The 13,213-nt window shown below is 40.6% G+C and overlaps 1 protein-coding gene across 5 annotated transcripts in view; it reads right to left on the minus strand.

The window, feature by feature from the left end:
* The window catches only part of INO80D (INO80 complex subunit D), a 58,005-nt gene that overhangs the window by 35,974 nt on the left and 8,818 nt on the right, over positions 1 to 13,213 (minus strand). For 2 of the 5 annotated variants that reach the window (XM_036318848.1, XM_036318849.1), the window contains exons 2-4: positions 5,818 to 5,910; positions 5,466 to 5,712; positions 456 to 1,201 (exon numbers count right to left, since the gene is read on the minus strand). In XM_036318848.1, coding sequence (XP_036174741.1) covers positions 456 to 1,201; positions 5,466 to 5,683 — 964 coding nt within the window. In that variant the 5' untranslated portion in view covers positions 5,684 to 5,712; positions 5,818 to 5,910. Of the gene's footprint in view, positions 1 to 455; positions 1,202 to 5,465; positions 5,713 to 5,817; positions 5,911 to 7,250; positions 9,173 to 13,213 lie in introns of those variants that run through there. The other 3 variants (XM_036318851.1, XM_036318850.1, XM_036318847.1) reach the window with 3 other exon arrangements.

Genomic DNA, 13,213 nt, shown 5'->3' on the forward strand with positions numbered 1-13,213 from the left:
AATTGCTTTGGGAATTTTTTCAAGTTCTCTTTTAAACTGTTGGCAGTTTGGAATAATGCTCTCATTATTCCAAAGTCCTACGATAACACATGTAGAGAACTTCACTGGACACACAGGTACTGAGACCACAGAGGCATGCAATCAAACACAACTGCCTTTTACTATTGCTGCTGCTGCTGCTGCTGCTGCTGCTGCCCCTGCTACTATTACAAGCTATGACTGGGATTCTAAACTCCCAACTCCTTTCTCTGTATCCTGTTCACCAAGTATTACCCTCTCCAGCAGCATATTTCCTTGACGGTGGTCTACCTAAATACAGAATCTTCCACGGGACACTCTATCCAAATGTTCTTCTCCCCCATCACGTATGTGGTAGTTATAAAGATAAAGCCTCATGCAAAAGTGCACATTTTGTTGTCTTACACATATATGATACGGTAAAACAGATAACTCACCCAAATGGGGAAACAGATCAGTGTCCAACTGATGCTTCTGAGTGCACAGTTTCACCAGTCTCTGCAGTCGACTTATACAAGAGAAGTGTGGAGAGAAGGCTGTGGCTTTCATAAGGACCCGGTCAGTCCTGGGCGGGTCCACGACAGGAGCCCTACTGGATGGCAGGAGGGGCAGAGGCCTCTTGTGAGACCACTGCCTCGCTTGTGCTATAGTGTGTGTGGTGGGGGCCACTCCCTGCAGTGGTAGGCTGGTGTTCGGAGGCTGAGGTGACTTGCAGACTAAGCCCTGCGGTGGCGCTGGAGGTTTGACAGGCGCGGGTAAAGGTGACAGGCTGGAGTGCTGCTGCGGAGGCTGCTGCTGGGAAGGTGCAGGAGGGGGACTAAAGTGCTCTTGCCGAACTTTTAAAATCTCTGTCTCTCTCTGGCGCTGACGATTCTGGGCCAACTTGCTCTGCAACTTCTTTCTCACAGTTGCCCCTTTCTTTAGGTCATCATCTTCCTCGTTGAAAGCGAACGGGTCTTCCAACTCGGTTTCCAGGTAGTGGAGAGGGACCCTTGCCCCCGGTGGAGAGAGGGACATGCCGTCCAGTCCGTTGGGCATCTTCAAGGCCAACGTGGGCACCGCCAGGCTAAAGGCCATGGTATCCATCTGGTGCCTGCCCTTTACCTCATCTATAGGATCATTCTTTTTCTTCCTCTCTTTTTTCGGGATAAAGCCAAGTACCTGCAAGTGGCTGTTGCAGTACCTTTAAAAACAGAAACATACATGGGAAAATGTTCATGATATATATTAAGAAAAGCAAAATATAAAACTACATTTTATAAAATATGAATCCTAATATGTTAAAAATGCATGATTAGAGTAACTCTTGACATTGATGAATTTCATACATGCCACTTCCACTCCTCTGAAGCAATCCTCAAAGTCTGGCAATTTTGCTGAAGCAAATATGTGACTGTACACATGCAGAGGCCGCCAGACAGAAGTCACTCAAATACTGAGTGGCCCAGCTATTGCTTCTCAGACCGCTTTGTTATCCTTTATTCATAGCAAACAGAGTAACTCGTAAGAGTCACTTAAAATTCTCTTACGGAGAAAAAAATATGTGTTCTAAAGCCATTCAAGTATTTAGAAATTCATAAAGATCTTATGGGCCCCAGCCCATAAGTTGGTTAGAGAGTCCTCCTGATACTCCAAGGTTTCGGGTTTGATTCCTGGTCAGGGCACATACATGAATCAGCCAGTGAAAGCATAAGTAAGTGGAACAACAAATTTCTCTCTCTCTCAAATAAATGAATCAATTTTTTCAACAAATTTCTGTCTCTCAAATTAACAAATCAATTTTTTAAAAAAGATCTTATGATGTAATCCTTAAGAATGTCAAGTAGCCACTATATGTTCTACACACACAGAGAACAGATTCATAAAGCTGGCCAACAAGAGGAAGGGCTTCAGGGATAACTGTAGTAACTGTAGACACTTCCCAATCTCTCTATATAAAAGCCTAATATGCAAATTGTCTCCTCAGGAGTTCACGCTTCCCAATCTCTCTATATAAAAGCACAATATGCAAATTGTCTCCTCAGGAGTTCGACCGAGAGACTGTGAGTTCACTCGCTCACTACGACATGCACTGACCACCAGGTGATGGTGTGGAACGAAGGAAGGCCCCAATCAGCCCTGATCACCAGCCAGGCCTAGGGACCTTACCTGTGCATGAATTTCATGCACTAGGCCTCTAGTATAGAATAAAGGTTTTGTTGTTTTCAACTCACTTTCAAATTGACAAATGGATTAGTTTTTTTAGCGAAGAAAAATAGATGGGTTGTTTTTTTAATTTACAAATCAGACTTTCCTGGTCATTGACATGTGGGCAGCCTGAACTGGTAAATGAGGCCACTATGTGCTTCATCATGTAACACAGCAGAGGCTGATGCATGAATAGTACTCCCTCAGCCTCGCTCTGCACGCACTGCAGCCACACTGGCGGCACTATCACAACAGTCAGAACTCCTAAACCTCCACCTCTTCACACCTCGAACAGCTTACTAGCATTTAAAATAAGTGTGCAAACGTGAATTTCTAGTCTAAAAGAATTAGTAACTGCTAATGGGGTTCTGGGGGGAAGAAAATGTAAAATTAGACTGTGGTGACCACAGTTGCACAACCCAGTGAATATACTAAAAAATACTGAGTTATATACTTTAAATGGGTAAACATATGGGATGTGAATTTTATCTTAAACTGTTTTAGAAAATAAACATATAGATGACGAGTTTTCCTGGCTAATATATACATACTAGTAAAATAGATATATATATATATATACACACACACACACACACACATCTATATATATATATATATAAATTATAGCAAAGTTAAATTTAAAATATTATATAAAATAACCAACTTAATATAACCATGATCTCTGAAAAAAAGGGTACAATAATGAGCCCTAGCTTAGAAAATGATTTTTACCTTTTAATTATACCATTACTTCTACTGAGCATATAACACTATTCTATTTCAAAGAGCTGGAACTCATAAGTTAGCATTTATAATGCACACCAGATAAGCTAGCACTGATATCAAGAAGCTTCCTCTAGCTGACCACCAACCAGATAATTTTGTCCATTAAAAATCCTTGAGCCCGGCTGGATTGGTTCAGTGGATAGAGCATCAGCCTGCTGACTGAAAGGTTCGGCGTTCGATTCCGGTCAAGGGCACATACCTCGACTGCAGGCTCAATCCCCAGCCCCTGCTGGGGTATGTGTGGGAGGCAACTAATAGATATGTCTCTCTCACATCGATATTTCTGTCTCTCCTCCCTTCCACTCTCTCTAAAAATATCAATGGGAAAAAAATCCTTAAATTTTTTTCTTCTCTAAAACAATATATAAACCATCTCAAATACCTAGGTGTCCAAGTAGTAATTGCATCAATAATAATGAAAGTACATTTTCAAAATATTAATCTTTTCTTAAAAAAAAAAAATATTAATCTTTTCTACAGTAGTATAGTTACAACTATCAATATTTATACACCGGTCAAGATATTATTACATAAATTCAGCTTGGAATTCTTGAGGTAACATAAGAATATTACCTGTGTTAAAGTCTACTTTAATTCTATTTTCAAACAACCCTACAAACAAAAATACCAATACCCAAAAAATTATAGCCCTGACCAGTTTTTCTCAGTGGTTAGAGCATTGGCCTATGGATTGAAGGGTCATTGGTTTGATTCCCGGTCAAGGGCACGTACCTGGGTTGCAGATTCGATTCCTGGCCCTAGTGGAGGCAAGTACAAGTGCGGGAGGTAACCAATCAATGTGTCTCTCTCCCTTTCTCCACTTCCCTCCACTCTCTCTAAAAAAAAATCAATGGAAAAAATATCCTTGGGTAAATATATATATATATATATATATATATGTATATATATATATATATATATTCATATGTTCTTGGACCAACTTTGAAAAAAGAAGTAGCTTCTCTTGACAGAGCAACACAAAAATCCTTTCCCTTATCTTGTTCTAAAAAGAGGAAATTTCTTAGTATATAAAGGTGAAGGCATATGCTTCACAGAATACTTTGGACAAATTCGAAGTGACTCACTTTACTACTTGCTGTAAGCTATAACACTTGCTTCAGCTGAATTTTTAAAAAAATCCAAGGTTAACAATCACAACTGTGAAAAATGGAATTTAAGACAAAATTATAGAAATGTATTTATAATGGAGCTCGAAGTAAAAAATTAATCCAAGTTCTTGCATTCTTTAAGTTTAAAAGGGGCAGGGGTAAGAAATTATCATTTTTAGTCTGCTAAAACCAAATGGACAGATATGTTTACCCTAATACAGTGGTCCCTTTCTCACCTGAGATTAAAATTTTATTCCTTGCCTCACTAAGCAGCTGTTTCTAACTTTCGGGTATTGTAATTTGACGCCTTAAGTGCTCATTAGAAATTCTAACAGAGTATTCCCAAATCACCACATTATACTATACTCATTTTGGTGGGATCTCTATCAACACAAATTATTTATTTCACCCTAAAAGGGTAAAAATTGCTCACTCTGAATATAAAATACATATTCCTTTTCAACCCTTTTATGCAGGTGACATCTGCTTATGTATGGAACAAGGATGAACTTTTTACCTCTAAAAGAAAAGTAAAAAGTTCAAAGTTTCTACCTAAAGATAACAAATATTTGAAACTTTCTTATAAAATAAGCATGCACCCCTCATTGTAATAACCTACAATGATCAACACTGTTTCTGTAGAACTGAAGAAAAAGAGATCATATGTGAAATCTAGTGTGAATTTTCCTAAAAATATGAAAGATGAATAACCAGCATAAGACTTCTTTAAAACACCTTCCTGTATTATTATTTTTAATTCAGCAAAGCATAAATTCATAATTCTAGTGATAACAGCCACTCATACTACGAAAATACAGTTTCTAATTTATAGTAAACATACTCTATATGGAATTCTTTTTAACCAAAAAGAAGTCTGATAAAAAGTACATCTGAGTGATTCAAGTAATCATTCTTTTGAATAACTCTTTTTCAATAAATACTTACCCTTTTCTACCTTTCAAGCACAGATTTTAAAGTTCCAAAATTACTATCATTACTTACAACACCTAAGTAGTTCCTATAATTTTTCTCATTTAGGCAGATGACAAGTCAGAAACACTTTATAAGGCTGCAAACTAAATACATCAGTACTAAGACTTTAAGCAACAGTTTCATAATCCTAGCAAGTCTATTAAATCCATATAAAAAGAAAATACTGAAACATACTTTTCAAATGATTCCCCAAATTTACTATTCCCTTTTTTTAAATTACCAATCTCTCATCTTTAGAAGCATTTTAAAGTTTAGTTAGAATACTCCAGGAAAGCATCCTTTACATTCACTGTATCAAAAGAAAAAAGGAGAAGAAAAAGAAAAATCCCAGCCTAACTAAATCAAAGGTTGAGTCCCATTACCAGATCTTACCTACGATCCTCTGATTTGGGGATGGGGTTGGTGCAGCGTTGGCTGTTATACTTGGCCACATATTCACATTGCTTGAAGGGAGCAGTCTTGTCCTCCAGAACGTGTCTGATACAGAAAGCGTAGCCGTTGAGTCGCCGCTGCTTGCACAGTTTGGGGCTATATGAGCACAAGGGCTTATTGTCAACCTCAGAGAAGTGTATATGTTTCCCTTCATACATCACGTGACTCTATTCCTTGTGAACATCAGCTAAAAGACCACCACAAAAAAAGAAACCCAAATGATAAATCAGAGAGTGTAAGGCAGATTTAAGTTGAGAATTTCATTGAGCGACTTCTGGCCCCATAGCCATACCTGATTTTAAATCTTCTGCACCATAGCAATGTTAAGAGAACCCAAAGGATACCACACTTTGGAATGCTGCAGAATCAAGATGAAGCAGATTGTCTATAAAAATATCAAAAGGCCTAGTTAACAAAAGTGGAATAAGCGAAGTTTGCTCACCTCAGAAGTAAAATACTATATCACCCTTCTAATGGGATGGATTCTTCATTGTAATCCAACGTCCCAATACTGAATTAAAGTAATAAGAGGCATAAAATATTAAGTTACCTTACCCCTCCAAACTGAACTAAATAACTTCTCCTCTGGTTAAGTTTTGGAAATACCTCAAAACAGGTAGGGGTTTTCCACCAAACAAATGCCATAAGGTCTTTTCATCTCATTACTGCTGCTTACAGGCTATACCTATTTTCAGAACCCGAATCTCTTTACAATGCCGATGGACCACAAACTTCCCTCAGAAAGTCTACATTTTTGGATAGGTTGACAAGTGTTTGGCAATTTGTAACAAATGTTTTTATGAAATTTAAAAAAGAGCAAATTCCTGTTTTTAAAAAAGTAATTTTCCCTCTAATCTTCCCCCTCATTTAGCCCATCTAAACTATAAACTTCTTGAGCCCAAAGACTAGTCACCCAACCACACTTCCGCCACTCAGTTCAGTTCTTGGTACTACATGGCACTCCCAATTAAAATAAATAGAATAATAATCATGGTTTATGAGTCTTTGGAGGTTTAGTAAGAAATGGAAGAAAGGACACAATACTCATACCTCTCTAAACACAAAGTTCCAGCAGTAGAATTTATATATTACTAGAGGCCTGGTGCATGAAATTCGTGCACTGGGGGTTGGGGGTCCCTTAGCCCAGCCTGTTCCCTCTCGCAGTTGGGGAGCCCTCAGGGTATGTCCGACTGATGACCCCTGGGGAGTGGGCCTAAGCCGTCAGTCGAACATCCTTAGTGCTGCTGTGGAGGTGGGAGAGGCTCCCACCACCACCACTGCACTCGCCAGCTGTGAGCCTGGCTTCTGGCTGAGCGGCACTCCCCTTGTGGGAGCGCACTGACCACCAGGGGGCAGCTCCTGCATTGAGCGTCTGCCCCCTGGTGGTCAGTGCATGTCATAGCGACCGGTCGTTCTGTGGTTCGATTTGCATATTAGCCTTTTATTATATAGGATAAGACCACATAGTCTACAATGAAATTGAATCAACTAATCTGTCAAGTATGATTGCAGTGGGCTGATGTGGTCTAACACCCTTCCTCTACACTCTGAAAGTCACCCACATAGCTGATAGAGCAGCTTAGATACCAGCTACAGAAAGCCTCAAAAAATACTCTCTCCTTTACTAAACTCAATATGAAATTCCTTATACGAGTGAATGGCAAGACACACAAATGCTTCAGGAGTCGGAAGATATATTTGCTCAAGTTCAGAATCTGGACTTACTTTGTTATCCTGAACAAGTCATTTAACCTCAGTTTTCTCATCTGTAAAATAGGGATAATAACAGTAGCTATGTTATCATCAAGCTGCTCCAAGGATCAAATGATAGAGCATGCAACACACCAAGTACTGTGCCTCATACATGTTAAACAATGAACAAATGAAAATTACAGATTTTGAGAGAGAAGGGAGAGAGAAAAAGATCAAGAGCAAAACATAATCAGCTGCCTCCCCCACACCCCCTATCAGGGATCTAGCCCACAACCTGAGCATGTGCCCCAACTGGGTACTGAACCGGCAACCTTACGGTGTACTGCATGACACTCAACCAACTGAACCACACCGCCAAGGTAATAATGTTGACTTTTAACATGATTTCCTATTATGTAAAGAAAGTTATCAATTAATTCCTATTTTAGTAAGTTGTCCTATTTTTTAAAAAACCTCATAATGATTAATGTTACCAAATTCTTTTTCAGCTTCTGGGAAAGATGATCATTTTTCTCTTTCATACTTTAAAAAATATGGTGTTTATTATTTTCTGACACTGAACTCTTCTTACAGTCCTGGGATGAAAGCAACTTGGTCATTATGTATTATTATCTTAATGTGTTGTTGAATTATACTTGCTAATATTTAAGATTTCTGTAGTAGGAGAAAGGTCTAAATTTTCTGTTTGTGTGCTTTGCCAGAATTTGGTATCAATAAATATTTCAAAAAATAATTTAGAAAATCTTTCTCTTTTTCTATGTTCTTGAGCAAGTTAAAAAGCACTGCAGTTATGATGTTCCTTAGAACTGCTGGGCTTAGTACTGCTTTTTCATAGTGAATCAGGTTTTCACATTTATTCCCATACTTTTTAGCAATATGACCTCTTACATTTAATTTCCTAAATATATATGATTTTTTCTCATATTCAGTGTATTCATTAACTTGCATATGTGATATTTGTGATTTCTCCCTTTGTTCATGACAGGTTCAATAGGAGGCTGTTTCATGTTTTTTGGTTTTTTTCCCCAGTATCCTCTAAAATAAAAACACAAAGAATACAAATCTCTTGGAGTTATTAGTATCTCCATGTATGTTTTCTAATTCATCAATTGCTACTTTTATCTTTGATAATACGTTCTCTTATTGATTTTTAGAAAGAGAGAAAGGGAGGAGGGAGAGAAAAACATCGATGTTTGAGCAAACTATCGATCAGCTGCCTCCTGCACACCCCCTACCAGGGGTAAAGCTGAAACCTGGGCATGGAATCAATCTGGCAACCTTCTGGTGCGTGGGATGACACCCAACCAAGCCACAATGGCCAGAGCTGATAAACTTTCTGTTTGCTTTTCATTTATTATTTTTTGGTAACTTCTTTGGGCTGAATTATTCTATTTTCATTTTTTCTTGCTTAGTAATTTATGAATCTTCCAGAGTACTGCTTTAGCCATGTCCCAAAGGTACTATTACACAGAATTTTGAATATCAGCAGTTTTTAGTTGATTTGGATTTGATATTTTAATTTCTCCTTTGACCCAAGAGTTATTTAGTTTTAGACGGTAGAGTTTTATGTTTTCCTTGTTTCAGTTGTAGTTAAGAATAAGGAACATACCTGCATATATTTGGGGGTTTTTTTGTTTGACTGAGGTTGTCTTTGGGGCCTCATAAGGATTCTTGAAGAAGCACATTCATTGTACCTAGGGTATGTTGTCTGTTATACCATATATCATGGTATTAACATCCACTATATTATTACACATTTTGTCTGGTTGCTCTATCAAGAGCTCAAAGAGATCAGTCAAAACCCCCTACTATGAACTGATTTGTCTGTTTCTCTGTATATTCTTTGTTTTATAAATTTTAAAGCTGTATTATCCTACCTAATAAAAGAGAAACATGGTAATTAGCGTACGACCGCTACCCTTCCCATTGGCTAATCAGGGCGATATGCAAATTAACTGCCAGCCAAGATGGCGGCCGGCAGCCAGGCAGCTGGAAGCTAACATGAGGCTTGCTTGCTTCAGTGACGGAGGAAACCAACGTTCCCCGCCTGCCACTGCCGGCCTCTGAGCTGCAACTCTAAGCAACTATGTTACAAATATAGAAGTTAAACAAACCCCCAGAAACCTGCTTTAGTCACTGGGCTTCAGCCAGCAGGATCGCAACATTGTTTCAAATACAGAAGGTAAACAAAGGCCAGAAACCTGCTTTCAGCAGAGAGGCCTAAGAGCTGGAGCCTCAGAGCTAAAGCTGGCCCAGAATAAAAAAAGAAAAGAAAAAAAGGAGCGGTTGGGAGCTTCAGTCACCCCCAGCCTGAAAACAGCCCTCAGCCCCTCACCCAGACTGGCCAGGCACCCCATTGGGGACCCCCACCCTGAAGGGTGTGTGACCAGCTGCAAACAGCCATCATCCCCTCACCCAGGCTGGCCAGGCACCCCAGGGGGGACCCCCTCCCTGATCCAGGACACCCTTCAGGGCAAACCAGCCGGCCCCCACCCGTGCACCAGGCCTCTATTCTATATAGTAAAAGGGTAATATGCCTCCCAGCACTGGGATCAGCGGAGCCGCGAGGCCTCCTGGCACCGGGATCAGCGTGACAGGGGGCAGCGCCCAAACCCCCTGATCGCCCTGCGGCTCTGTGTGTGACAGGCTGTGGTGCCCCAACCCCCTGATCGGCCCTGCTCTGTGACAGGGTGCAGCACCCCAACCCCCCCCCCCCCCACGGGCCCTGCTCTGTGTGTGACGGGGTAGAGCCATAACCTCCCCATCAGCCCTGCCCTGAGAGTGAGAGTGGCGGCGCCCCAAACCCCTAATCGGCCCTGCTCTGTGGGTGATAGAGGGCGACGCCCCAACCACACCCCACGGGCCCTGCTCTGTGTGTGACGGGGTAGAGCCATAACCTCCCCATCGGCCCTGCTCTGTGACAGGGTGCGGCACCCCAACCCCCTGATGGGCCCTGCTCTGTGTGTGACAGGGGGCGGTGCCCCAACTCCCCTATTGGCCCTGCTCTGTGAGTGACAGGGGGCAGCAACCCAACCCCCTGATTGGCCCTGCTCTGTGCGTGACAGGGGGCAGTGCCCTAACCCCCTGATTGGCCCTGCTCTGTGCATGACAGGGTACAGAGCCCCAACCCCCCTGATGGGCCCTGCTCTGTGCGTGACAGGGGGTGGCGCCGCAACCTCCCCATTGACCCTGCCTTGAGTGTGACGGGGTGGTGCCCCAACCCCCCAATCGGCCCTACCCTGAGCGTGACTGAGGGTGGCATCGAAACCTCCCGATCCACCCTGCTCTGTGCATGACAGGGGACGGTGCTCCAACTCCCCAATCGGCCCTGCTCTGAGCCCGACCAGGGGCTGCACGTAGGGACTGGGCCTGCCCTCTGCCACCCGGGAGCAGGCCTAAGCCAGCAGGTCGTTATCTCCCAAGGGGTCGCAGACTGCGAGAGGGCACAGGCCAGGCTGAAGGGACCCCCTCTTCCCCCCAAGTGCACAAATTTTTGTGCACCGGGCCTCTAGTTTGATATATAAAATTCATAACCACTAGATTATCATTCTTTATCATTAGGAAATGCAACTCAAGTGATGAATTTTGTCTTAAATTCAACCTTGTCTGACAAAAATATTTGAACTCTCATTTTTGTTGTTGTTTCAATTTGCCAGTTAAGTATTTACCCATCCTTCTACTCTAAAGTTTGGTGAGGCACTGTTTTTAAATCATGGGTCAGAAAACTCTGGCTTACAGGACAAATCTGGCCCAATGACTATTTTTTTAAATATAGTTTTACTGGAACACTATCCTGTTAATTCATTTACATGTTGTCTATAGCTGCTTTCATGCTATAACAGTAGAACTGAACAGTTGCAACAGAGATTGTATGACTGAAAAGCCTAAACTATGTACTAAAATATTATCTGCTGGTCCCATTTAGATGACATCTCTTAATTGGTTTGACTTTTTTGCTCTAATATGAGTGTCATTTTCTTTTAATAAATGGGTTTATCCAATTTATAATTTTATATTTATTTATTTGGAAAATATTTCATCTTAATTTTATTATTTTACTAGAGGCCCAGTGCACGAAATTGTGCACAGGTAAGGTCCGTAGGCCTGGCCAGTGATCAGGGCCAATCGGGGCCTTCCTTCATTCCACGCTGCCCCCTGGTGGTCAGCACACATCACAGCGAGCGGTCAAACTCCCAGTTGGTCAAACTCCCGAGGGGACAATTTGCATATTAGCCTTTTATCATGCAAGGATTTTTTGCATTGCTTTTAGCTCTTGATTCTTTTTATTACATGTTTCATTATATAGCCTATTTTCTTGGAAGATTTAGTCTTTGTCCTTAAGATAACATTTTTTTTACTGCAGACTAAGAAAATTAGTCTACTTAGCATTATCATGATTGACCTCATGTTATGAGAAAAATTTCCTAAACCACACATCCCAAAGCAGTATTTTTTCCTTGTATTATGATTTCTACATTGCCATAGTTTATAACTTTTTTTCTTTTTTTCAATATATCCTTTATTGATTTCAGAGAGGAAGGAAGAGGGAGAGATAGAAAGAAACCTCAATGATGAGAGAGAATCATTGATCAGCTGCCTCCTGCACACCCCAACTGGGGATCGAGCTTGAAAGCCAAACCCACAACCTGGGCATGTGCCCTGACCAGGAATCAAACCATGACCTCCTGGTTCATAGGTTCATGCTCAACCACTGAGCAACACCAGCCAGGAAGTTTATAACATTTTAATGTTGGTTCTACATTTAAATTTATTCCATGCTACTCACTAATCCATTTAATTTTTAATTCATCTCTGATTCAATGGTTTAAACATAGTCAACTCTCTTCTCTATCTCCCCTTCCCCTCCACCCCCACCCCCACCCAAAGCTGATTTATGGAATCTCAGCCATGGTTTTTCTGTCTGGAAATATACGTCAATTAAACAATATACTTAAACTATAGCTTACCTGGACATAAAATTCTGGGGTCAGATACTTTTTTGTCTACGAAATTTGTATATTTTTTTCCATATCTTCTAGAATGAAAATGCCTAAGGCCAGCCTCTTTATTTTATACAGGGCTTGATTCCCTCCCCCCACCCCCCCACCCCCCATTTTGACCTAATAATGTCTTTATATTTAAGGACTAGAAACTACTTTAGAGGCCAGCCAGCATGGCTCAGGGGTTGAGTGTTGACCTATGAACCAGAAGGTCACAGTTCAATTCCAGTCAGGGCACATGCCTGGGGTGGGGACTTGATCTCCAATAGGGGGCGTGCAGGAGGCAGCCAATCAATGATTCTCTCTCATCATTGATGTTTCTAGCTCTCTCTCCCTTTCCCTTCCTCTAAATTAAATGAAAACATATTTTAAAATGTATTTTTAAAACAAAAATATATATAAGAATGTATTAAAATCTGCCAAGTCAATGTCCTTCTAATGCTAAGAATTCAGTAATCTATCCAATTGCCCCTTTTCAGCATTTGCCACTAGGTGGGAAGGAAGCTCCGCTAATCATCCCCATGCCATTACAAAAAGGTGTTTAATTTCACCTCTTATAAACAACTCCTCTGCCATCTTAATATTTTTACATCTGTGATTAATTTTTCTTCCTATGTGTTTCATTTTTAATGTTTTTAATTTCTTTTAATTTTTTCTCTGATTTTTAATGTTTTAAAGTCCTACTAAAAGCCAACTTTATATCATTCTTTGCATCTTACTTTTGAACAATCATCTGGTTTCTCTATTTTCAAATCCCTCTTTTAAAAGCTCAACTTAATCTTTATACTTAAACTTTCAATTCCCTCATGAACTCACTCACTTTAAATACCATAAAACGAAAGAATGTTTGGGGAAAATGGCCCTCTGCTTGGAAATCTAACTTTTCTAAGTGAGTATTATTTAATATCAAAATCACTTTGTCTATAAACTGGAAACAACTATTCCTCTAATAGGTTTTTCCTTTTTTAATTAAAG

The sequence above is a fragment of the Myotis myotis genome, unplaced genomic scaffold (assembly GCF_014108235.1).
Source record: "Myotis myotis isolate mMyoMyo1 unplaced genomic scaffold, mMyoMyo1.p scaffold_m19_p_8, whole genome shotgun sequence".
NCBI lineage: Eukaryota > Metazoa > Chordata > Mammalia > Chiroptera > Vespertilionidae > Myotis > Myotis myotis.